General features: G+C 32.0%; 5 protein-coding genes across 14 annotated transcripts in view; 4 read left to right on the top strand and 1 right to left on the bottom strand.

Annotated features, from left to right (window-relative positions):
• The first annotated feature begins 476 nt into the window (after positions 1-476).
• LOC124951694 lies at positions 477-21055 on the top strand. Of its 9 annotated transcripts, none has more exons than XM_047500485.1 (12): positions 477-1143; positions 6184-6584; positions 6692-6891; positions 6973-7443; positions 7557-9199; positions 9274-9618; positions 9686-10059; positions 10130-10426; positions 10609-10644; positions 11117-11289; positions 15083-19220; positions 19319-21055. In XM_047500485.1, the coding sequence occupies exons 2-12, from the start codon at positions 6529-6531 to the stop codon at positions 19401-19403; spliced, it is 7818 nt and encodes a 2605-aa protein (XP_047356441.1). In that variant the 5' UTR covers positions 477-1143; positions 6184-6528; the 3' UTR covers positions 19404-21055. The 9 variants fall into 9 exon arrangements, with proteins under 9 accessions (XP_047356441.1, XP_047356442.1, XP_047356440.1 ...); XM_047500486.1 differs by having other exon boundaries at positions 477-1148; positions 6184-6349; XM_047500484.1 differs by having other exon boundaries at positions 477-1148.
• LOC124951697 (nitric oxide-associated protein 1) lies at positions 19225-27608 on the bottom strand. The gene is made up of 5 exons (XM_047500491.1): positions 25310-27608; positions 24935-25231; positions 24542-24863; positions 24256-24473; positions 19225-24132 (listed from the first exon to the last, which is right to left on the bottom strand). Exons 1-5 carry the CDS (start codon positions 26580-26582, stop codon positions 23945-23947), a joined length of 2298 nt encoding a protein of 765 aa, XP_047356447.1. The 5' UTR covers positions 26583-27608; the 3' UTR covers positions 19225-23944.
• On the top strand, positions 21157-21636 carry LOC124951708. Its single transcript, XM_047500512.1, has 2 exons — positions 21157-21401; positions 21477-21636. The coding sequence occupies exons 1-2, from the start codon at positions 21160-21162 to the stop codon at positions 21634-21636; spliced, it is 402 nt and encodes a 133-aa protein (XP_047356468.1). The 5' UTR covers positions 21157-21159.
• LOC124951702 lies at positions 21988-24158 on the top strand. Of its 2 annotated transcripts, XR_007101677.1 has the most exons (7): positions 21988-22127; positions 22222-22581; positions 22668-22787; positions 22886-22986; positions 23065-23457; positions 23524-23921; positions 23989-24158. XR_007101677.1 is itself a non-coding variant. In XM_047500501.1 (6 exons), the coding sequence occupies exons 1-6, from the start codon at positions 22074-22076 to the stop codon at positions 23675-23677; spliced, it is 1182 nt and encodes a 393-aa protein (XP_047356457.1). In that variant the 5' UTR covers positions 21988-22073; the 3' UTR covers positions 23678-24158. The 2 variants fall into 2 exon arrangements, 1 of the variants encoding a protein (XP_047356457.1); XM_047500501.1 differs by having other exon boundaries at positions 23524-24158.
• The window catches only part of LOC124951698 (MAP kinase-interacting serine/threonine-protein kinase 1), a 33190-nt gene continuing 32698 nt past the window's right edge, over positions 27117-27608 (top strand). The window contains exon 1 of the mRNA XM_047500492.1: positions 27117-27316. Coding sequence (XP_047356448.1) covers positions 27299-27316 — 18 coding nt within the window. The 5' untranslated portion in view covers positions 27117-27298. The remainder of the gene's footprint in view (positions 27317-27608) is intronic.

The raw sequence follows: 27608 nt of genomic DNA, 5'->3' as shown, positions 1-27608 counted from the left end.
AAAATTCAAAACCATGTATTATTAAAAAAAAATCTTGAAAATTATTTTATCCATCAGAATATTCTTATAAATTCGTATTGTTCACATGCAAAAAGTTATAACGCATATCTGTCGCTTATGGAAATTACAATGAATAATTATACTCGTCATATATTCTTTCGTCTAATAACTCTGTAAAAAAATAATTATTTATTTTCTGAATGACTTATTTATAAACAATCTACTCGAGTATTATTAGAATTCAAGAAGAATAATTATCGCTTGTATTTTCGCATTTGACAACTTTCAATCGTTTCAATTTGAATATACATAAATTCGCAATTTGATTAATTAAATATTACTGATTTTATTGGCCGAAGAAATTAATCACGATTGGTCGAAAATGGTCGAAGACAAATTTGTCCCTCTTGCGGAGAATTTCTATAACTAAATATGAATCGTATTTAATATAACTACAAATTTATTCGTTTCATTCGAATTTGGGGGATCATTAAATTCATTGTACTATTTTTATACTTATCTCTTATTCTAAATTAAAAAGATTGCAATATAAATCTACGTAAATATGATTGATTAAAAGCAAAGAGAGTTTGTAAGGGGATGATTGTAAAATGAAAAGGATAAAATAGACGTGTAAGATGTACGAATGAAAGTAAGAAAAAATGAATAGATGGCAGGAAGTTAGTGGCAATGCAGCTGCGGTCCGTTCGCGTTCCCTGTTCCCGGTGTTCAGATCCAAAATTAGTAAATAAAAGATGGTGGCTACGAGCAAGTTGTGTATCACATTGTCGCTAAGAAAATGTCTGGTAAAATGAAGTGGAAACGTAGAGGAATCGTGATTTCACAAGAAAACTCAAGAGGCATAGAGACCTAGTGAAAACGTCATTCTTAGGTACTCTAATTATCGTGTAAATAGTGTTCTTTTTTTTATCTACGTACATTTACCGAAGTAGAAAGAGAAAGAGAGAGAGATAGAGATAGAGAGAGAGAGAGAGAGAGAGAGAGAGAGAGAGAGAGAGAGAGAGAAAGAGAGTAAAGAAGAGGGGAGAGAGAGGAAAGAGAAAAGGAGAGAGTGAGATACCGAGAGAGGACCGAGGAAGAGTGGCGGCCGAAAAGGAGGATAATCTTGCTCCAGAGTTCACTGTAAGGTACAAATTCTCGCTATTTTTAGAATACGGCCGGACTGTCGATATTCATTCAAACCTTCTGTCGACGTTATTCATTTGGAGCTCCAATTTTGAGACTCTGAGAAATACGATCGAACCGATTATGATAGTTATATATATATATAAATATATATATATATATATATATATATATGTGTGTGTATGTATATCTATATATTATGTATATAAAATGAGGAAGGATAAGAGCGGTCGATTGGTCTTGTAAGTGTTTACGACCATTGAATAATCGTCATAGAAAAGTTTAATATCTCGGACTAAGTCGAATATCGCAGAGGAACGATTAGGAAGGATGATTTTTCTTAAATGCACGGATCGTGGTTGAATAATCATTAGCGTAGTAAAGGATCCCTTTTGAATATCAGGATGCTATTTTTATCGGTGGAAACCTAAATACCGAATAGCACGCTCTCGTAGAGGTGCGCGCTTACGTCTATGTATGCGTGTAACACGTACACGCTGACACACATTTTGCTTTTCTCAATTGACAGTTGAGTCGATCTCGTTTAAAGTAACAATGCGCGTTGGCGTATCTTCTTGAACTCTTATACATAAATTCAATTCTAAGAATGTAATCATCCTACGATAATCGTTCAATCGTAAAGTTAAACATTTGTTAGAAAATGAAAAGCACTCCTCGATCTTAGGATAGTTTTAATCTTTAAGTATTCGAATAGACGTATATGCATGCATGCATGTATGTTGTATGTAGTATGCAAGTGCCGTCCGTTCGAGCTCGGATTTCAAAGTACCGCCGGCAGTATGCTTGAAACCGTATATGCTTAGTAGCCTTGATCCTTTCACCGTTATAAACCGATTATTGGACTTTGATATTTACTATTTTAGACGGGACGTATATGAGCGCGCGAATAACTTTTCATAAATGAAATAATATCGATAAGGAAAAGGTAAAGGTTAAAAAGTTAAAGCCGTAAACACCCAGTAAGTAGATCTTCCTCCTTTTAGTCAGACAAGAGAAAAGTTGGAAGAGGAGGTTAGAGTCGTAAGAGGAAGAGGCGCGCTTTTTAAAACTTTATAACACGATGATTCCTCCTTTTTGACCGATTCGCAGCGTTAATTCGTCGTTCGAAATTAAAGATAATCGTAGTTGTTATTTCGTGGTGTCAACGTTGTTATTATTATTGCAAAAGGGGGATGTAGGAGGTCGATGACGACGGGGCCATCGTACACCATCGTCATGGCTCGTTCGTATCGCGAAACGAAACCGTTTTGGATCGTGGCACCTACCGAGAATAACGAGATACAATAATATAACGTGATTCACACACCAGGATACCGTATTAGTACACCGTGTGACGTCATAGTGGAGAACATCATCCTTAACCGCGTCACGCACCGCTAAACCCGACCTTCGTCCGACTATACCTACTTAAGCTTTCCTTTCGCATTCCAACGACCTATTGAAGAAATGAGTTTCTCTCTCTCTCTCTCTCTCTCTCGCTCTCTCCCTTTAAAACAAGTCTCAAGTAATCGAGTAAGACAAGATCTTGTAAACTCTTTTTTCTCTTTCCTTTCCTTTTCTTTTCTTTTTCCTTTCTTTTCTTTTTTATATCAGCGATAATAATAAAAAAAAAAAATCCATCTTCGTTGCCCCGTTTCTGTAATCCCCCTACGCCAATTCTACGACAATCTAGTATATCTATTTTCTATACTTAATACTCTCATCAATTTGGAAGTTTGCCTTTCTTTCGGAAGACAGAACTTTCACAAGACAGATCGTAGAACGTGAATTCGTATAAAGATATGGGAGTCATTAGGACGTCGGCCCTGAGGCTGGTCTGCCCACGCGACGGGTCTACGTGCTCTGCTAAAAATATCGAAAGCGCACCACCGATCGAGTATCGAGAATGATTTCGTACGCGCACGTGTTTCTTTCCCCTCCTCTATATACTCCGTATACTACCGATCATCGGTGACGAGAACGAGTGATATCTCTTCTTGATCCTGCCATTGTTCTCTTTCTCTCTCCCTTTTTTCTTTTTTATCTTCCTCTTGTATATATAAAAACAAAAAAGAAAATGAGAGAATTAAAAAAAGAAGAGGAGAGAAAAACAAAGAAAAAATCGATACTTCGATGACTCATATAAGTAGATAATTTTTAATGGAGAATTAAGAAAACGCTATTCTTTATTTCTCAATGAATAGTAAGAGCTTCATTTCAGTGAATTTTCTTAGTCTCAAGATACGTTTCAGTTTCTCAACGACCCTCTAAGATTATTAAGTACTGTTAGACGACAAGTGTACGGTTCAAAAGTCGCGACGATACGTTTATGCATTGCATCTTGCTAGCCAGTAGTCGCGAACATCAGAAAAAGACAGATAGACAGACAGACAGACGGAGAGAGAGAGAGAGAGAGAGTAGAGGAGGGAGTGAAAGATGGGGGAGAAGAAGAGAGGAGGAAGGGGTCCAACGGACGGGAAAATGAACTCAGAGCATGAATGCATCGCCTTCTAAAATATGCAGACGGCATTGCGCTATGTATGCCAGTCGCTGAAACTCGCTAGGAAAGGATGAGTCTTCCCGATTTTCTTCTAACTCGTTACACGTGACACGCGGAAATGCTTTCTCTTTGCCTGCCCATTTTCCTTTCAACGCTTGAAACGATCTCAAAGCGGGACATTCAAATCTACATGCGTTACGTATAATTTGGTCGAAAAAAAAAGAACGTAGAAAAATTGAATAGTCATAAAAATTAATATCGAGAAGTCAGAAATATTTTATCTATTTGACTTAAACGGTAGAAGCAATAAAATCGATGGCTCCTAGTTCCAAGGCAAATGGCCAACCTTGGAATGTTCTAGTCGCTCTTGCTGCCCGTATCTATTTTATGTATATATCAATAGAAAATACATAATAACGTGTGAATTATAGTTCGGTAGTCGAGTTGGTAAAAGCTCTCGACATTGTTAAATTATATAGAGTAACATTATTCGAGGTCTTTTCGTTTTTAGAATGGTTCAATGAATTGCGATAAAGATCGGATGTTCAAGTATAATATTCTTCTGGTTGTAACGTAAGTGGTAATAGTAACGTAACATTTTTGGCATCGGTAATGCAGAACGGAACTAAAATATTGTAGATCGTAACTTGTCTTTTCGATATAGCATATTCTCGTTCTTTAGTAATAGAAACTTGTATATTATTGTTACATATAAACGGTCATAATGACGCAATAATATTTCGTGCACGTCTTGATCGTTCTAATCTGGCAAGTAGTAATACGTTGACAAGGCATTCTTCTACCGAGTATAAAATTCCTACTTGTTCGTGCAAAGTGCTCTCGTCCAATCTAGAAGGGAATGCTTCTACTTGACACTGATGTGAATTCATCGTACGTTCTATATAACCTATTCAAAGTTGTTGCTGCCGCAGCACAATTGCACTTTTTTTAATTGTCCCTGCTTTTATGTGCCATCAATATTAAGCTAAGCGTTTCATTCATTAAACAATTAGAGTAATAATAATAATAGTAATAATAATAATAATAATAACAACAATAATAACAACAATAATAATAATAGTAATAATAATAATAATAATATAGTGAAATTACGTAAGGACAAATGGCGTCGTAGTTCCTCCCAAGAAGCGAAAAGTTCTTCCGGGAAAGATGACTACCGATCTTGCAACATTTGCATCGTCGTCATTTGATGATTGCTTTGTTTTTTTTAGTTTCATTCACCCCACGTGCCGTTGCACGTCTTTCTCGTGAATCTTTCCCGATTCTTGTTTCTCAACGAGGCGTCTGAACGAACGCCGCATTTAAGCCAGCCGTTATCCATATTGCGGTGCATTAATAGCCGGACGTCGAGAAAGAGAGAGAGAGATATAGTTTCTCTCGAGGCGAGTAGTCTACCAAAGACAAACATCGAAACAGTATTCGTTAATATGTTCCAATGTCCGCCGGCGGTCTAATACACAGAGACTTTAAAATTCCTTCCTTACCGACAATTTTTGAATTTCGCGCTATTCGATGTTATCTCCCTGACAACGCAATGTCGGATAAATTTTCATCGTGATTAGAGTTTTGATTGACACGATAATCGTAAAAATCTTTCGCTTGACCTTTGTATAATATTAAGATAAATAATTAACAAGATGAAGCTTTTTATTCATACTTGAAGTATGTATATTTTGATCACACCGTTCTAATCAATATTGATCACACAGTTCGATAGATGAAATAAATTTAGTTAATTTTTTTTTTTTTTTTTTTTTTTTTTTTTTTTCCCCAAACGAATCTATATCGTTGAAAAACGTTGACATTGAAAGTTAATTTTTTCTTTAGTTTCTCAATGATTTCACCAGTAGCAATAGGTAGATGTATTCCTTGCGCGAAGATGCGAGATGGCATAGAGGAGCCCACCGACGTGGAGACACACGTTGGCGTCTTGATGCTCGAAATAAACTCACCGCATTCTGTCTTTCTCTTTCTCTTTCTCTTTCTCCCCTTCCAATCTCGCTTTCACCCTTCTTCTTTAACACGTAAGCTCGCCTGGCTTAAAGCGCCTACTGTCATCCTCCTTTTATGAGGACAGGGACGAGATTTAGTCCGTCTCTCTTGCTGTTTTGCACTATAGCGGCCAGAAAGAGAAAGAGAGAGAAAAAGGATCATGCTTAGAGTCAAGCCCTTAAAAAAGTATTCCCCCTACAAAAAAAAAAAAAAAAAGAAAAAAAAGAAAAAGAAAAACAGAAAAAAACTGTCTTCGTATTTGCATGCGAAAGAAAGAGAGAAGAGAAAGTAAATGGCAAGCTTCTTTTCGTACTTAGCTCATCCTCTTTTCCTCCTTCTCTATGGTTGCAATAATACAAGTCGGTACTTTTGCTTATGTTTTCTAATTTTATACCGTTTCATTCTAAATAAAATCGTACGATCGAATTTATTATTTATAATTATAGAATTAATTGGATTTTCTTCTCATCTCATTTTCTTTTTTTTTTTTTTTTTTTTTTCTTTTTTTCTTTTTTTTTTTTCAGATAAATAACAAGCAAGATGGTCGTAGGCGAAGCTAGTATACATAATATAATGGGAGGCATGGAGAGTACAGGAGGAGTGCGTCTTCATAATCACAAGAGGAAATTGAAGCAAAGGTGAAGTGTCTTCATCGTGATGGCCAAGAAAAAAAAAAAGAGAAAGGGAACTGTAAATCGAAGAAAAAAAGAAACGAAACTCGTCGTTGCACGTAATTACGAATTGGCTGGAATCCTCGTTGACGTTTGATCGATCGACCGATACTTCGTTTATTGCTGTTAAGCAATATAATTAATTAGAAATTTTCTAATTGGCAAGTTTACAAGTTTGCAGAGCGATAAACTAATAAAATGCGATCGGTGATGCGTTCGCCGATTTATGAGTTTTGGCAACGATTCGCGGCTCGGTATGCGACGAGTTTTGTTTGATGCCCGAGAATCGGCAGATTTGTTTCGACAGGCGCCGGCTTTCTAAGTTCGCTGGCATCGATCGTTAATAATCCAATATTCTCAGGTTTGACATTATCAAGAAACTGGGCCAGGGAACTTATGGCAAGGTCCAATTAGGAATTAACAAAGAAACGGGCCAAGAGGTAGCTATAAAGACAATAAAAAAATGTAAGATAGAGACAGAGGCTGATCTGATTCGGATACGAAGAGAAATACAAATCATGTCGAGCGTACAGCATCCTAATATCATTCACATTTATGAAGGTAAAACATTGAGAATCGTCCCTTACGAAAATTTAACAATTGCAAATTATTGAAATATTAAAATGTCATTATCTTCGATAGTTTTTGAAAACAGAGAGAAAATGGTATTGGTTATGGAATATGCAGCCGGTGGTGAGCTCTATGATTACTTGAGCGAACGTAAAGTTTTGTCCGAACAGGAAGCACGAAGAATATTTCGTCAGATAGCAACTGCAGTTTTTTATTGTCATAAACACAAAATATGCCATAGAGATCTTAAACTAGAAAATATACTTTTGGATCAAATTGGAAATGCAAAAATTGCTGACTTCGGCTTGTCAAATGTATTTGACGAACAAAGATTATTGAGTACATTTTGCGGTAGTCCATTGTATGCAAGTCCCGAAATAGTAAAAGGTACACCTTATCATGGACCTGAAGTCGATTGTTGGAGCTTGGGAGTTCTTTTATATACATTGGTTTATGGTGCCATGCCCTTTGATGGGTCCAATTTTAAGCGACTAGTCAAGCAAATCTCACAGTCTGATTATTTTGAACCCAAGAAACCATCTCGTAAGTTTCTTTAATATATATTAATTTTATATATTAAATGTGTAACTTTTCCATATTAGTTTATAGCCAATATTGAGCCAATAAATAATCTTTTGATTTGACTTTTGTTTCAGCTGCTTCCCCTCTGATTAGGGATATGCTCACAGCTTGTCCTGGTAGACGAGCAGACATTGAAAAGATTTGCAGTCATTGGTGGGTAAATGAGGGCTATGAACAAAATTGTCTCGACATTGCGGAAGATCTCGCTGCTCAAACACCCGTTCGACTTGACTTGTTACTATCGTTAGTACCTCAATCGGCTAGCGCAGAGAAATTACTTGTAGGCGATCAACAAACAAGCGGAGATGTCGCAAATAATATGTCTTCCGAAACGCTAGTACCTACGAGATGTCACTCTGTTGGTAGTCTAATGGAATTCGATCAAAATAATTCAGATAGACGAATAAGAGAATTATTTGAGGAAGAAAATAGAGGAGGAGCAGCAGCAGCAGCAGCTACAGATGCGAAAAGAAAATTAGAAACTACGCCATCGATGGATGAGACAATTGCGGCGACCGTTAAAAAGAAAGAAAGATCTAGAAGAAAAGAAAGATCAGACGAAAGAGAGCCTAGAATGTATAGATCAACGTCCAGGCATCATTCAGCACCGATTCCAAACTCTATAATGGAAGAAACGATGGAAGTGGAGCCTACAGCGATTGTAACTGTTCCTACAAGTAAGACTGTTGATTTAAATAAAGTAGACGCGGCAGCTTGTTTAGAATTAATAGAAGAATCTAAAGAAAAATCACCTAGCAAGGAGAGAAGTAAGACCCCTGTACCTATGGAGCATGAACAATTATCCAAAGAAATGTCTGCTAAAAATATTGATAGATTTTATGATACTAGTCAAAATGAAAACAAGGAAAGTACGTTACAAGAGACGTATTCAAAGGCGTCAGAAGAAAGTAATCATCAACAGGAAATTGCTTCTTTAGAAAAGAATAAAAGTACACATGCATTACCAAATAAAGTAGCGTCAAGTAAGGAATTAAACGATACTTCCAAAATAAATGTGCCAAATAAAGATAATTTAAGTAACAAATTGGAAATCGATAATTCGCTTCGCTCTGTTTCGGAAGATATGAAACAAATAGACTCTATGGATAAAGAAATTAAGAAGTTAAAAGAAAGAGCGTTGTCTCTTGATTCTGAACTTGCCAACGAAGTAGAGGATGTAGTTACGAAACCCGTCGAAAGACGGCGATCGAAAATCTTTGAAACTGCAGAGAAGTTCAATCAAATGACATCCAGTTTAGAAAATGAAAAACCGAAAAAGATTTTCATTCCTGGTGTTAATGTTGGTGGTGCCAAGCGTGCCTTTGAACGCAAAGCAAGTCTCACGTCTGGTACCAGTCTTACACCAGTTAAACATAATGCTTCTAAAGTTATTATCGATGTAGATAAGAAATCTGAAAAAATTGAAGATAAATCAAAACTCGTTCAGGCTAGTGTAGATACGGAGGAAAAGTCGAATAAGCGAGATGAAGCTAAGAAACGAGCAATTGATATAATATCCGGTGCAATTGGTAAGCCACCTGTGCTTCGAAAAGTTAATGGTTCTCCACCGACCTCTCCTCAAAACCAAGAGTCTAAAAAGATAGGATTAAAGATACCAGTAGGTCCAAACGATATTAGGGCTGCAACGGTATCGGTATCTACGCCAACTGAAACCAAATTTTCATTTGACAATAATTCCATTTCGTCCGACATTACTGTGAGTCATATTAACGTTTCATAATTTATAAAGAATGATATTTCATAAGTTACATCTCTTTTATTATTTTTCAGACACCTACTACATGTGAAATATCCAATAGTGATAATGCACAAGCCGAAGAGCCAAAGTTATCCAGCAAAATGGAAATAACACTTAAAAGTGCCACTTTACCACGACCACGAAAAACGAGTAAAGCGGAAATTACATTGTCAGGGAATAAGATTCCAGATACGGTTGCTTTTAAATCAGAAGTGGAGGCTAAAATCGATGCTTTCCCGTCGCAGAAGTTAAGAACACAAAGATCTGAAATAGCATTTCCCGTGGCTGCAGTAGTCCCACAGACAAATAGAAGTTCTAGTCTAGAACCAGAAATAAAACCAAAAGTTCAACCACGGGAAAGGATTATTCCTATTCAGGTAATTTGAAAAAAAGTAAAAAGTCATTCTAATTGACATTTACTTATGTATTACTCGATGATAATAGGTTGAGCCAGATCATCAACATGTGCAACAATCGCCTACTACTCCTCCCAAACCTCCGATGCCACAGAGATCTATGTCCCAACGATCAGGATCTTTATCTCGTCAATCAACAGCAGACTCCGATACCGACAGTGCTCTTGGTTCAACGATAGGACCAGAACCAATAAGAAAAAGCCCAAGGGAATATATAATTCCTATTGCTGTAGAAGGTGGTGGCTATGTTACACCCAGATCTGGTAGTGTTGAGCCAGAAAGTAAAACTGGCACGCCAACTAGTACAAATGCGCCAAGATCTAGATTCAGTAGACCAAGAAGAATGAGTTCTCTTTTATCTGATGCTAGCGAAGATGAATCACCATTTTCTACTTTACATAGGTAACGTCATGCTCTGTTATACTCTCAATAAAATATTTATAAATATATAATATCGTTGTAAATTTTGCAGAGATAGCGAAGATCTTTTACAAAGGCATATGCACAGATTGCGAAGCTCTCGGCCATCTAGACAACCATCTGAGCATGGCGATAGTTTATCTTCCGGCGAAGATGACGACGACGATGGTTTCGAGCTATTAACAGCTGAAAATTTGTTTTCTACTTTATTGTCTAGAGTACGAAGCTTGACACAAAGACTTAACGTTGATGATAGAGGCAGTAGTGGTTTTCCAAGTAGCCGATTATTGGGACGACTTGGAGTTAATTCGCCACAAAATTTTTGGAGTCATAATAAGCCATTATCAAGGTAATTAAAAAAAAAAAAAAAAAAAAGAAAAAAAAAAAAGAAAAGAAAAAGAAAGAGTTGTATATTATTTTACATGACGTATTCACAAATGATATATGTGATATATTGTCGTATGTAGAAAAATATATGAGTTAAGTATTTCTTTGTCTAATGGCAATGATATCATTGCTCATTTATGCAAGCCACGAGACCTACTTTGAAACAAGGACCGTGACAACGTGAGTTCGATTTAAGGAAATAATAAAATAATGTAGAAAATTGCTAAAAATAATTTATGTCACCTGTGGACCTCAATAAAAATAAACATTTTTATACCATGCACTTTAATAGTACGGATATAAATTGATAATTTTGTAAGCATATCTTATTTTATTTAGTTTAATTTGCAATACTGTTCTATATTCAGCACGTGGTAGTGGCACACATGATACAGAAATAAGTGGGCTGAAAATACTTTCAACCTGTCCATAGATACTGGCACCCTTTCTTTTGCACTACACTTTCATTTTACTTCACTCTATTTTGATAAATACCGCTAGCTATTATATATTCAGAAGATATCAATTTTGGCATAAATTAATAATGATAGTTACTATACGATATAAATGAATACTTGGCTAATTATCATAAAATATTCCGATAATGATTAATGGACTTCTTTTTTTTTTTTTTTTTTTTCTATGATCATAGGCGACTGTCCGAATCGCAGTTCAAACATTCTCTGAGCCGTGACACTGATATATTTGGCAGAAAAGATTCTACCAGTTCAATAAATCCTGGCTCTCCTAATAGTCCGGGTTCTCACAACGCACCTTCTTCGAGGGAGAGCGTTTTTGAAATTGGAAGCAATACATTACCACGAGGTAAGGATATTAATCTATACATACGTCCTACAGTTCACCGTGGAATTACCTGTAAAACGATAAAGTAAAATTAAAAAGTATTCAAAGAAAATTTTACTTTGTATGAAATTTGTATTACTTTACTTGTTTGGAGGCAAGCCAATAAGCTTGTTCAAATAAATTATTAACAACAGGAATCCACTGTGAAATGTATAAGTTTAAATATTTGATGTTGTATGGTGTTAACACACGTTTTCACAGTAGCTGTATAATATCTGCACATTGTAGTTACTACTTATGCAATTTCTGTTATTATATCGCTTTCGTAGAAACTAAACAATGTAGATAATTAGATTGAAACGATCTGCTGTGAAAACGTGGTATTATAATGCTATTTTTTCACTGGCTAAGAATATTAGCCGTGTGAAAAAATGCTGGATTGTATTCAGTATGCATTTCCTAGTACCTAGCTGTTGTCGAGTCGTTGATAGACAGAGCATATCTTTTCTGTTTATTTTATTGATTTACCCATTGTTTTCTTTTTCCAATTTATTCCTTTGATTTATTGCCTGACGATGTTTTGCAACTTTTTTGACTACTAACACTTTTTAGAATAACTAGATGGTTCATGTTTGGCACAGGTGGGTAGACTTTTTATTGTTTTTTTTTTTTTTTTTTTTTTTTTTTTTGTTTTTTTTTGTTTTTTTTTTTCGTGGAAGATACATTTTTTATATTTTATTCATTGTTTATTATTAAATTTATTGGAATTGTTACTAAAGCGAAAACAAAATTGAATATTTCTTCACAAATAAATTTTCCATTAACTTTATAAATACTTTCTATTAGCAATAATTGCTATGTCAATAATATTCTTATAGATCTTATTAGTCGCTATATTATTTGTTAACGTGATTTATTATCTAATGTATAATTCGTTTGCCCCAAAAGAGAATATAGGCTTTTCATTAAGTAAAGAACTTAAATGCCTTGTCATGAATCATTGGTAGATAGTTTATATTTAAACCATAAAAATTTATACATTTTATGTATTTATATATTTAATATATTTGACAACTATCCCTAATTGTAATAAAAAATAATCAAAAAAGAAAAAAAAGAAAAAAAAAAAGAAATCATAAAATCAATCATAAACTCACTTTGCCTGACATAGAACCTTGTAATATGCAATAATTGTTGCAATGCTGTTGTTGATTTATATTATCCTATAACAGTTTAGCAAAAAAACCTTTTATTTTTCATCTACCTAGAATATACTAAGGTTCAGAGCATGAATACACATATCCATAAACAAATATACATAAGAAACTCAATTCCACTTTCCAAGACAGAAATCCACATAGTTCGAATTTATGCATTATTTTACGTCTATCGTCGACTCTTCAATCAGTAATTAAATTAAATATTTATTACCACTGATTGATATTAAGGAGATTATATTTTTGATAAAATTCTTTATTAAACACAGAATACTTTTTATTTCAATCGAATTATTTAACTGTTGTAATAGAATAATATATTTTCTTATTAATTTAGATCTTTTTAATCTAATTTAGATCTATGAATAAACATGTTAGTGATATATAAGTTCTGTGTTAGACAATGGAATTATCAAGAATATTATTAAATTAGTACAAGAATCTTGAAATGATGATTTATATATATACTTCCTAAATATTATTTCATAATAATCGAAACGATTATTAGATTATTAAATTGATAATATTATAAACACTATAATATGCTCTTAATATCATATCAAAGTAATTCTGTGAAATTCTGAGCAAGTATGTTTATCGAAGATGTATTCAGCAATATCTCAGTGGTCTAGTTTAATAATACGTATTGACGGACTTTTATAACGGTTGTTGCAGCGACCGTGCGAGTGACTCTACGTAGGCGGGCAGACGGTAATCCCCAATAGAGACATACCAAGTTAGGTACTATATTATATCTAATTTAGTGAATGTGGCCAGATGGTCCTTCTCATATAAATATCGAGTTATTTCATCACATACACTTCTTTCGAATTCCTCGAACAATCGTTGATCTTATATGACGTTCATTATTGTATGAAACAGTATCATCACAAAGTAGTCATATAACGTTTGTTTTCTTCATCTTTTTTTTCTTTTTTTTTTTTATATATATATGTATGTATGTATGTATGTGTATATATATATATATATATATATATATATATATATGTAGCTGTTTAATGAAAGTTTTCAAGAAAAGTACACTTTAACAGCTCGTAAGTGTGTGCACTAAAAGGCTGTTACATTTAAAAGGCATTAGACAGCGAGTTAATTTTTATAATTTATTCTGACGTGCAAGCATGTATATGTATGTATTATTTATTTATGTATACTGAATGGGGATAGAACTAATGAAAAAAGGAGGAAGAAGAAGAAGAAGAAGAAGAAGAAGAAGAGGTAGAAAGTTTTTATAAAGTCAAATATATGCTTACATGTTAAGAATATTTGAAATTTATATATATACACGTATATATAAAAAAAAAATAAGAAAAAGAAAAAAGAAAGAAATAGCAACTGACAGTTTTAAATGTGATACTGAATAAAATGAGGACACTTAGAATAAATCGTACTATGCCTGCTAAAAGTTATTGACAAATCAGCTAATCGTTGGCGTGTTTTAAAGAAAAATAGTTGTTATACAAGCAACTTTTGAAATGACATTCTTAGGGAGGGTGTTATTAAGCTGTATATGGCAAACTAAAGCTAACACTTGTATGTAATGGCTGATATTTGTTGTGTTTTAAGAGTTTAAATAACAGTGTTTTATTACTTCACATTGTCTCAGCATGCTTTAATATAATGCTATTACATATTGTATTTAATATTATATATTGCATTATATTCTCTTAAGTTAAATTTACTCATTTAACACATTGTGATTTAGACAAGTATGAAGGAATATATTTATTCTTAGCGTGTATCTTTGAATCTATTGCAGTTATGTCTTGATATGTTAATTGTCTGTATAGTCTACAAACTATTATTTCTGAAAATGTGAAGTAAATCTTTTGTGTGCATGTAATTGTTAAATGAGTACATAAGTACACACTTTTGGTTTTCTTTATATATGTATATATAATAAATTTTATATATGTACATATATACACAAAAAAAACACACACATATGAAGAGAAGCAGAGGGGGGAGAGAGAACGAGAGCGTGAGTGAGAGAGAGTGTGTGTGTGTGTGTGTGTGCGCGCGCGCGCGCGCGTAAGAGAGAGAGAGAGAGAGAAAACAAGAGCACTATAGAGGCAAACAGACAGATAGACATTGACAAAAAAAAATATTTACCGCGAATGCATATTTTCAGTCATATTTTTTATTGTACAAGTTGTTTAAAGAAAGAACAAAATTATAAATTCTTCCATTATTCTAAGTCCTAAGTCATTATACAGGCTAGTAATCTTAGAAAGATTAATTGAAAATATGCATTATTTTGTGTAAATTAGTGTTCCACATATATTAATGGGGAAACTTCTGAATATATATGTAATAACTTGGGAGATTTTTAAGAGAGTTAACATTATTTATTAATTTTTCGACAAATTTTATAAGAAGGTTTTATGTATGTAGAAATAAAGGAGTGTAATTATTAATATGGAGGTATTTTTCACATATCCTTGATAAAAATCCAATTTTTTCTTTTATTTCTTTTTTTTTTTTTCTTTTTATTTTCTTCTTTTTTTTTTTTTTTTTTTTTTTTTTTTTTTAAATATCTGCTTATAGTATTTGCACAGACATTGTCTCAATTTTTTCAGATAAAGTAGAACATGAAGACATAGAAGCGGAGACGGTACAAATCAGAAAAGAGGCTCAAGAATCCTTAGAACAGAATTTTACTCCTAGTTTGGCACGAAGATTAAGCAGGCAATTTATAGAACAAACTAGACAATCATTACCAAGATCGTCGTCGATATCATGCGAGAAGTATTATCAATCTCCGACTAGGGAAAATTTAAGTTTAATAGATACGGCCGAGGGTATTAAAAGACATTCTAGTTCAACTACGTCGGATCAAACGGAATATAGAAGTAGATCGGCCGATAGAAATATTCGAAGAACTAATAGTTTATTGGAAGCCGGAAATAAAGGGGATAAACTAGATTATAGATTTTCTAGAAGAAGTATCAGTCTCTTTGACGACGACGATAACTTGTTACCACTTCCAAGACAAGTCATGACTCTTGGTAGAAAGTATAAAGAAATTGGAAGATCGAATTCTGGGAATACTTGGAGAGATACTTTTAGTGTTCATAGAACGGATAAAATTCAAGAAGAATCTCTAGAAGATACATCACAGTTGCCTAAGGATGTATTAAACAATACGGATAATAATCTAGATGCTGGTTCGGTATCCGAATGTACTTCAGTATCTATATGTAATTCAAACACTAATTTGGTCGATACTACATCTAGTATATCGATCAAATCTCGGGATACATCCCCTGCTGATTCGTCGTCAAATATAATTGATTCTGGTAAATCATCATACAGAATGGATTCGTCGAAAAATTTTGAAAATAGACTTTTGGCAGCAGAGAATTTGATAAAGGAATCAAAATTGAAAAATTTAGGACCATCGAAGTTCGATCCCAATTTAAATTCTAATTACAAAGAAACCGATAAATGCGACAAAGAATCTTTAAGTTCAATCTCGGATGCACCTAACATGACCATATCTAAGCGACGCAGTTGCATTCCAAGTTTAAGATTACGTTCGGGTTCCTTAACAAGGGATCCTTGTATAGATAGTGATAGGAGAAAATCATTTGCCGGATCGCAAGGAACTCTTTCGAACATTAGAGCATTGTCGCCAGAAAAGTCTATTTTAAGTAAATTCTTTAGAGGTGGTAGCAGTAAAGAGAGTGATTCAAAGGACAAATCTCAGAAACCGAAGCAACATCGAATTTCACGCTTTTTACGGCCAGACTTCTTTGATACCCCAAGGGAAGAAAGTAGATACGTTAAAGAAAAAGAAGCGCAAAAGGCTGCGGAAAATGAACGAAGAAAATCTAGATTCATGAAAAAAAAAAGTGAAAATAAAAGCGCGGAATGTAAGCAAGAGACAAAGCAAGAGAAGGAATTGAAGAATGAGATGAATTCATTTAAAAAAGATAAGTCTGATATTTCATCGGACGATAAATCTAATAAAGATGATAATACGAAATTAAAATTTGAAAGGCAATCCTCAAGAAATAGTTTTCTACATTCTTTAGAAAAAAAATTAGAAAAGTTTCGTGTAACGGATGAAACACCCAAATCTTCGTCCAATGGTGGTCTCTTGATCGATCAAAAAGTAAGAGCTTTGAGAGAGAACTCAGCGCCTCCATCAGATTCTCTGTTCACAGAATCAAATTTGATTAAAAGGGCAATTAGCGTTGAGGATATGTCTTCGAAAGAAAATTCTCTTAATTCTAGAAAAAGTAGAGTATCATCTGTTCTAGGATTGTTTAAAAGTTCTGACGTAAAACAAAATTCAAACGCAATCAAATCGCAAAGTACTATAATGAGTAAGTTAAAGAAAAGTCCTCCTAAGCTTGTAAAAACGGACGTTTCTTCGACGAACGAGGATACGTCATCCACAAGTAAAATTCCAATGAAAATGGTTAAAAATGATTCTAGATTAATTAAGAAACCTACAGAAGGTAAAAAACCTTTGGATAATTCTATAACGGAATCGAAAAAATCGCAATATAAGGACAAAGTTAAAGAAAAAGATATAAGTTCGAAAGAAAGAAAAATGTCTAATGAAAAACTGTTAAAAACAAGTGGAGAGAATGAATCGCAAATAGATAAATCATCTCCAACAGAGATTTCAATTGACAAGGAAATAGTTAAGAAAGCAAATTCAGGTAAAAAGGAAGATGACCCTAAGCTTATTTCTAATCCACCAGAAACTGGTAAAGTAATGGACAATGGTGCCGCAGAAGGAAACATTTGTAAGCGAGAGAAGAAAGTGATAAAGACGAAGAAGAACATAGGATCTGTAAAAAAGATCGGCACTGGAATTACGAAAGCAGAGAAAGAAGAAAATGGCGATAAGAAAACATCCAAAATCAGTAAATTAAAGGAACCTGTGCAAAAGGAAGAGGCTGAAGGTACTAAGAAGAAAAAAATTGTACGTGTCGTTAAGAAAGTAGTCAAAAAATCGTCCGAAAATTCTGATAATAAATCGGAAGAAAAAGGAAAAGTTTTAAAATCTATCGTAAAAGGTAATACCTCGCCTAAAAAAGAAAAAAGTCCAGAAGCTCCGGCGATCAATGCTGATTATTCAAACGAACGTAATTCTGACTTACAAAATTCAACGAAACTTACAACTAGCGATAGTTCCAATCAAGAAACACGAACAAAGCTGAAAGGAGATCTTTCTTCTGTTGATGCAATATCAAATAAATCAGAACTAATGGCATCTGGAAATAATTCAAGTAAAAGTCCCGATTGTACTCAAATAAATGCTACGGACTCTGATGTTACTCAAACGAAACATACTGATACACGAGGTAACAGAGGAAGTTTAAAGCTTGATTTATCTAAAATACCTCAGCACACATTCAGAAATACCACCCCTAAAAAGGAATCTCCGAAATGTGAATTGATTAAATCAAATGTCAACGTGCTATCTCAATCTCCAAAAATAAATGAAACCAATGCTGATATTTCTTCTGAAAAGTTCTTAGATTCTTTATCAAAAATGACACATCATGCTACTATCACTGGTAACAAAATAATTATTGATAAACCATTGAGAGCTAAGGATGTTGCTGAATTGAAGAAAGAGGTCAATGAATGTGCAAGACTTATTGAAAATCAAATAGAATTACATAATGATATTGTGCCATCTAACGAAGATATTGCCATGAGAAAGGAGGATGAAATTAATGCAAAATTCCATACTCCCCTAAATAATATTGACGAAACTGAACCCGTAGATGAAAAAGATATTTTCAAAGATACAACGCAATCTACCAACATGAATACTTATGCAGACGAAGTGACTTCACCTGCCGATGAACCGGACAGTTTTGATTCTTGGTCGATATGTTCGGCCGATATGAATCACACGCGAGCCGATTTAAGTTCACCTACTTCACCCTCGTATTCTCTTTTCTCGCGCGGAGATCAGGGAGAATCTGTAATAGATAGAATACGAAGGAGAAGTTTTTATTTAAGATTTAATGATAGAAGAAGGCCTTCCTTAACAGTACCACCACCAGGAATAACTTTACCAAGCAGCACATTACCAAGAAAATATAGTTCTAGTAATTCGAGAGACAGAGATCGTAGTAAATTGAATAGTTATCCTTCATCCAATAAAAAACTAATGCAAAGAAGTTATAGCCTACACAACGAAGACATACCGTCATATAGAAAATCACCGATCGATAAAGAAAAATACACGGATCTAGTGTCATATAACACAGAAATTAAAACACCCACTGAACATTATAGTACCTTTTCACATTCAACGTACGATCCATTACGAAAATATTTAAGATCTCCGACATTAGAATTATCTACAGCACATAAAAGGTACCACAGTACAGACTTTAGTATGGACGATGAATTAGGAGCATATAGAAATTCTTCCCTGAATTCTATATTAAATAATAATCCAGTAGAATTTTATGGAAGTAGAAATTCTAGTATGCTACCGAGAAAATACGGATCTACTATTACCTCCACAGAACCAAAGACAGTAGAATATTATGAAGAATTGTTGTCTCCAAGTAATCCAGAATATCTAACAGTACGAAAATCTCCATTGTCCAATGAATACCTAAACAGATCCGAAAATGGTTATTACAATATAAATTCAGTTAAATCTAAATCATGTATAGCTAAAACAAAAACAGAATCCACAGAAGAAATTAATAAAGAACTTGAAGAACGAGGAAGGTAATTTATATGATTTTTTTTAAGTTTTAATCAATTTTTTAAAATAAAATATTATTTTTTACCTTAAATATACTACAGACAATTGTTTTGTTTTTCAGAATAACAAGTCAATGTACTAGTGAATCCAAAAATATGCCTTCAACTTCATCAGATTTGCAATCAATTATTCATAATACTGAATAAAGGATTATTAATAATATGAGGAACAATAGAGAGAGAAAGAAAGGAGCATCCTTCTATATTATATATTTTTATCCAGTCAAAAAGTATATTTTTCAATTGCTGTATCCATCTATTTGTGTCTTAGATTTTTACAATAATCCAGAATGGAAGTAATTTATGCGATATTTTAGAGAAATTTTTATTAGGCTTTTAAATATTTCATGGATATATGAATCAGTACCAACAATGTTAAGTTTTATTTGAATATATTATAAATACATGCTTTCACGTTTAACATATATTATTATTTCGAGCATAAATTCTGAAAGAGTAATAAAGTACTAAACTTTATATCATCCGTGTAAAGTAATGTATCAAACTTAAACGTGAAAGCAATAATTAATGTTATAATGTTTTTATATAACAAGTCTATTTTAAGTAATTTTATCTATATATTTCAAGCTTCTTTGTATGATAAGAGCTCTGTTGCAAAGACAATATACATGATGAAGTAACAAGAAAGAAATATTGTTAAATGAAATGAAATTGTCGCGCGTGTTTAATTAAAATATTTTCGAATGTTATCTATTCTCTCTTTTATTGCAAGTACGATTATGTGGTTACATAAATTTATCATGAATGACATGAATGTTATATTAATCATTTAGTTCTTATATTTCTTGGTAGTTGTGTCAATATTTGTGTTTTACCTTTTTTTTTCTTTTCTTTTTTTTTTTTTTTTTTTTTTTTTTTTTTTTTTTTATAATAGCTTTAAACAAAAAGCTATATGTATACAATCTATATATTTAATGCTTATATTTATCAAAAAAGTGTTAAGGCACACTAACAAAGTATCTTTATAGAATGATCAATTTCTCCTTCTTTTCTGCAAAAAAAAAAAAAAAAAATCAATTATGTGATTGATAACATAATGTCAAAATGCAAATAGAATTAGCATAGCATACAACTGCGTTCTTACTATGAAAATTCCAGCATATAGTTTATCAATACAATTGTACTGTATAGCATACATATAGCATTGTGTTTCCCAAATATAGTGACATTGTTTTATGAAGGATATTGTAAGTTATGTAAGTGCGGCATTGTATATAACATTCACATTCAAGAGTTCGTTTGTTTTTTTTTTTTTTTTGTAACATCAACTGTATCAAATTTAATAATATACATATAATATTATTTGGACTTAAATATTTATAGAACTATAAAATAAATGATATTGGCAGTCATGGATCGTACATTCGAACAAAAAAATATAACAAATTATATTAAGTTGTTGTAATAATATCGGGATAAAAATACCTAATGAAACTCATTTATTTAGTTCTATTAGACATGTTCAAAACAATCTTATAATTTATACAAAAACTCTGTTGTTGTTATTCATAAAGTAATAACTTTTGTTAAAAAAAAATAAAAAGATAATGATATATGTAAAAATACTGTTTGAAAGTATGAGAAACTAAATAGGATTTTGATTCCTTGTAGCAATGTTGCCTTATATTTGAAAAGACGATTGCTGGTTAGATCAATCAAGGTGTGAAAGAAAGTTGATGTTTGTATAGAAGCCTCTGACTGATCAACCATAGTCTTCCGCTTGTTATGTATGTGTTTTCTATTGATATACACATTTTAAATAAATATTAATAATTGAATGACTATTTTTTTCTTCTCCACATTTGAACAACTTCATCAATGATTGATTAATGATCGAACCTGTTAAGCTAATCATATCTATTCTTACAAAAAGATCCTTTCTATGGATCCTATTAAATTGCGTTTTTATGTTGAGCGATATGAAAAAGAAAGTCGTACATTGAAGCTACAAGAGAAATTTGTTCTTACAGATCAAATAAAATCTTTGACTGGAAAATTTTATGCACGTCACGATGCTGTTTCTTTATTTGACATTCCAGAGGAATATATTAAATTTATTGAGAGGCGTACAGCTTTGAAACCAAAAGATATTTATAAATTTAGGCCTCCTTCAGTTAATATGGAGTAAATTATTAACATTAATTATAAACGATTACATACTATAAATAAAAATTTTTAAATTGTTTGAAATAATTGTAGATATGGATGGTTTATAAAACCATTGATACCAAGATCATTTGATCCAAGATTACATTTTGCTAAAAAAGGATGTGATTTTATTAAGAAGGAGTTATATCAACGACACCTTCAGAAAGGTCTACCAGTAGAAAGATTTACTGGTGTCCCATTCAAGACATGATACTTTTATATGCATACAAATATATATATATATATATACCTCCACAAAACTTAAAAATAAAATTTTGTCTTTGTTTATAAGAACGTTGCTAATTCGTATTTTTGTACCTGTGATTAATTCACATTTCATATAAATCTTATCTTGATATAAATTTTACAACTACGTCAAATTCAATACTAATGTTGTGTTACTGTTTCCTGGCAACATGTATACTAGCATATACCAGTGTTCATCTGACAAATGGCAATTTCTAAAGAATTGATAAGTGCCTTACTTAATAAAAATGTCTAAGAGAATATTTTGTTGATATAATTTATTAAATAATTAAAAAAAATTAATTAAGCGTGGTGATAATACTAATGGTGATAGAAAAGTAAAAACTAAAACTCTTCCTGCTCAATACAATGAAATTACTTGTGCTAGTGAAGTAGTTTTCAATGAACATGACAGGAAGAGGTTTTTTTGTTAAAATACAGCTTAATCTTCATGCTGTATGTATATAATTACTGTCACCAATTTTCCAAAAAAAAGCCTTACTCTTTTTTAAAACAAAATGGATTATAAAAGTAGTGATTTTTTTTATAGGTATCTTGTCCCGGTGTCTGGTTATGTCCAAATGGAAAAATAACTTTAAAAATTAATACTCTTAATTCTAATAGAGAGTCTCATAGAATTGCACCAGTTTTTCCATTACTACTTCATGAAAAATTTACATTTGAAAAAATGTTTTCTCATGTAGTTACTTTAACAGAATTACAACATAGTCTGGAACAAGAATTTTTTTTTGCAGAATTAGTACAATGGGTTACACCTTCTGGTAGAGGAGTCATTTTAGCTACATTTGAAACAAATTTAGTTGATTTATTATACCCTACATCATATTTCAAAGGGCTATTAGCTCGTGTAGATATAGATTTACTTATGGAACCTACTAAATATTTTCCTGTAAGAATAACAAATCTTTTTATATATATTCATTCTTACTTTACCAATAAAATAAAAAAAATATATATATATATATATATGTACAGGGTATAATAGCACCTAAAATTGAAGTGTCCACAAAAACTATTATAGAAGGAATTATGAACATAGATGATATTAATATGTCAGGGATACATATCATCAATCCAAAAACAATAAACTCAAAGGTACTAGGCTGTTTATTAATTTTAAATTATATTAATCATAATTCCTATAAAAACAAAACAAAAACAAAAAAATAAAAAAAAAAAAAAATACTTTGCAGAATGCATCATGGATTAATAGAAAACGTCCAGTCAAGGGTATTATCAGACAAAAGAGAGTTTGTCATAGTCAAGGAATAATTACAGATAAAAATTATCAATTGTATGTATAACACATAAAAAATAGAAATATAAAACAAATATGATTATATTAATCAATTATTTTATACTGTTTTTACAGATCCCAACAAAAATCAAATAATAAATTAAATTCATATGTATATCCTATTAAAAGAGTGCAATGTCCTAATGATCAATATTGTTGTGCAGGAAAAAAATCTATTTGTAATTGTGAACCATGTTATTCAGAACAAAAATCTAGACCCTTAGCTTCACATAATGATTTACATATTTATGACAAATGTCCCGTTTGTTTAAAATATAAATATTATTTTTCTAATCAAAATAATCCAACTAATACTGCACAAAGTTACAATATTTATTGTAAAAAAGATTTGTTAAAAGACCATCATTTCTCTAAATGTACTTGTCAGTTTTCTAATGATAAAAATCACAATATTATTCAATCTCCAAACAATGTATATACAGGACAAAAGGAATCAACAGTATCTATGTAAGATAATTATTACTAATAAATGATTGTTTGAAAGAAACATCATATATATAATTTATTTTGCAGATTAGAATCGAAAGTAAAAACGGTAGATAACATAAATGAAACCTATTATAAATGTGGGCAAAATCAATTGAAAGATTTTTACAAAAACATGGAAAAATTTTATAAGAGAATGTATGAACAGGCAAGAAAGCATGCTGAAGGAATTAATGCATAAAGAATTGACATATATTGCTATCTGACATGAATCTGTCATGGATTTTATATTGTGATGTTGTAATTAAAATTGAACCTGTGTTGTTAGAATAATTGTTTTTCTTAAAAAATAAGTATCAGTACAAGAAGAGTTTTACAACTCTCTTAGACCACAATATTATTATGTATTGTGGTATTATATTACAGTATTACTTTTTCATATTGCATTCTTCAATGTACCATACTTTTATATACATATTTACAGAGTAAGTTTCAAAGAATATTAATTTCAAACTGATTCTTTTACATAAACTTGTCTTCCTTTTTTATAAGCTGGCGTACGTGCTACCCTTGCACCACGAAGAGTAACAGATTTTTTCAAGAGAGCTGGCATTCTTAAATGTATACCTCGTGCACATGGAGTCCAACCTTGTAACTTAACTTTTTCATTTTCGTTAGGAGTGACTGCTATCCAACCTATAGAAATATATTTTAATATTTTATATGATTTTTAAATGATTTGTAATATCTTATCTCATTAAATTAATATTACAATATTTTTCATTTATTTAATTATTCATATTGTATACATTGAATTACCTGCATTTGATAAGACAATATCTGCTGCAGATTCTTTTTCATTGATACCTGTTATTTCAAATTGTTTTGATTGTAAGGGAGGCCATATTTTCAATCTTTGTGGATTATTTATAGGCACAACAAAAGCTTGTGTGTGTAATAATTCTTTATATAAATAATCCGCATCACTGACACGGCACATTGTAATAGGTAATTTGTTGCTTGCAAAAATTGTACATCTGTAAAAATTTGTAATTATAGAAATAATATACAAGGTGCAATTTAAACCTGGTATATAAAGAAATACCTAATATACGTGTTTCCTTCTAAATAATCCAACCTTCCCAAACCTCCTATAAATATTGTTTCTTCTGGTTGTACAATAAATGTTCTAGGTGAAATAATTTTCTTTGGCAATGTTTCTATTATTTCCTCAATTGTTAATAAATCCATTATTTGATCCGGTTGAATAGTTCCAGGTGTATCATAACACCAACGACTATATTTGTATTCAGGACGAGTTTCATCCAATCCAAACTTATCTTTATTAAATTTAGAGCTTAAAGAAATGATACCCAAATTCTTTGAATTATTGATGTTGCATGATGTGAATGTCTTACCAACAACTCCTAGATAATATTAATAATATTACAAGATACAATAAATTCTAAATGAACGATATAAAACATCCATAATATACCTTGTAATGTAGCATATTTTATATTATGGGATAATTTTAATTGATAATTTTGTATGTATTGTTTTGCATGCTGATTTTCTTTCTCAGCTTTTAGCCTTAATGTTCTCTGATAAAGTTTCCACTTAGAAAAATTCAAAATAGGAAATTTTAACAAATTCAATGTTGTTCCTGGCCATGGAGATATCGTTGCACGTTGTACAAGATCAACAGCTTGCACTTTACAATAATCAGAATGTAAGAGATCGTTAAATAATGAAGATTTACCTACGTTTGTGCATCCAATTAAAAATACATCTCCTGCAATATTAAGAGACAACTTAATAAGAAAAAGCAAGTATATCTTTTTAAATTTATATAACGTCAATTTTTATATACCTTTATATCTCCATAATTTATGTAATTTATTTATAAAATTTTCTATTCCATATCCAGTCTTAGCAGAAATCAAGGATATATGTTTAATATTGTTTTGCCCTATACCTGCATCTTCTATAGCCTTTGATATACACATTTTAATATGACTTTCGAATGTCGGTGAATCCTTAGGCAACAAATCAATTTTATTTCCAACTACAAATACTGGTGTATGTCGATGCAAGATACTACCAATATTCGGCCATATACTGCATGGAAAATCTGTTAAGTCTATTATTAAAATAACCGCACATTTTTTTGTTTTTATAACTTTTAACAATTCAGGATAATCTTCCGAAGATACTTTCACTTTTAAAGCTGTATTATAATGTTTTAAAAAGTGACATCTTTGACAAATCATATTTTTTAGTTCCTCATCGGTTATACCTATGAATAATTCAGAAGGTAAATAACCAGGAAGCGTATGATCTTTACAATGTAGTAAAGCTCCGCAACCACCACATGGGATACTACTAATTTGAGTGTTTTCATTAGGTGAACCATAAAGCCAATCAATTGAATTTTCTTGCATATCATCATACTGTTCATAATCATCCATCCACTTATGCGCAACATTCCGCAAGTTTTTTAATTTCTTTTCTAGATAAATTTCTTCGTACTCTACAAAACTTGGTTTTTCTTCACTCTGTATTGAATTTGTAGCTTCTAAATATTTTTCATACAAGTTCTTATATGTTTCATTAAGCGATGATTTATCATCCGTGTCTTTAGGAATATTTTTAACTATGTCAGCAGGCGTATCCACAATTTTAAAACTATCAGTAAATGCATAAGGCATATGTATGATCTTACGTGATTCTCTGTCATCTGGATCGGAAAGTGTTTCTATTTCATTTTTAGTTTTGAAGTCTGTACAAATATTATTAATACGATTCAACATAACACTAAATACAGGCTCATTTACTTGTTGTATTACTCGCTTTTCCTCTTGTATCTTTTCCAGCTTGTTTCTTAATTTTAAACGTTTTAAATATCCCAATTTAATCTTTTCATAAGACAAATATTCGCTATACAATATTTTATCTCTTAAGGGTATAACTTTTGGATCAATTTCGTACACAATATTTTCATCGACATTTTTCTTTGTTGAATATTGTGATTTTTGAATGAAAGAATATTTCATAGAGCATAATCGCAAAAAACCATAAATATCATTGTTGTTGTTAAAATTTGCCCATAATTTCATATATAGAGGTATTTTAATCGACAACATTTTTCGAATATTATGTACAAATATTTCCCTTATGATTTATGACGTTATGATATTAAAAGGAAATAATTATCAACAAAAATTTTTATTGTTATTGTAATATTAAATAATTACAAGATAAATATAACGATTAAACTGTACTCTTATTCTTCTTTTTAGGAAGTTCAAAACAATACATAACCTATTACGAGTAGCGATCATTAAGCATTGTGTTATCTCTTCACTGGACGATTCTATTCGATGAACATTTATGAATCAACTTTTTAATTAAGATTTGTACGGAAAAAAAGAGATGATTAAACGATTAGGTTAATTTCAACTTCAACGAAATTATTAATTATAAAGCACGGCTTCGGGGCGCTCGAAAAGCAAGGTTATGAATATATTTTGGTTATAGAGATAGAGATGGAAACGGTGAAAGAGAGAAGGAGAGAATGCGCGCGCGATTGTAAACGATATATCGAAAGTCGATAGAACGTCGCGCTTCCCGCCACGCGACGCATTTCGCCGGTATGACGAAAAATGCCGGACGCGTCTAACTGCGTAGCTCATCGAAAAATAAAAGATTTCAGACGGAGTATTTAAGTAATCGATGGATTACGTTATTTTTATGGTGTACGCGATTGAGTGGCACATATAAAGTCAAAGAAGTGTGTCAATTCGAACGTCGTTCGGAAAGCGTACGACGAGACGAGTAGTGTGATTTGTTTGGCGGTAGCATGGCGGAATCTCGGAAGGTAAAACATTTGCTTTTTTGTTGGCTGCATACTCCTGGAGAACGGATTCGCGCGCTCACTTCAAAATCATCTATCGTTCAATCATCGTACTATTAAAAGGAACGATTATAATTCTCTATTTGTCTTCTCATGTTATTCGTATTTAATTACATTTTCATAGGGTATATACAATTCACCGGTATGATTATTACTATAGAAGTCACAAGCGATTTATCAAAACCTGGAAACACTGACAGAAAGGAATAAATTCTCGGTGAAAAATTGTTACATTTGATTTATCTTTCCCTTCTTA

Source organism: Vespa velutina, chromosome 9, assembly GCF_912470025.1.
Source record: "Vespa velutina chromosome 9, iVesVel2.1, whole genome shotgun sequence".
NCBI classification, from domain to species: domain Eukaryota; kingdom Metazoa; phylum Arthropoda; class Insecta; order Hymenoptera; family Vespidae; genus Vespa; species Vespa velutina.
The sequence above is the reverse complement of the archived record's forward strand: the minus strand, read 5'-3'. Positions and strand labels throughout refer to the sequence as shown.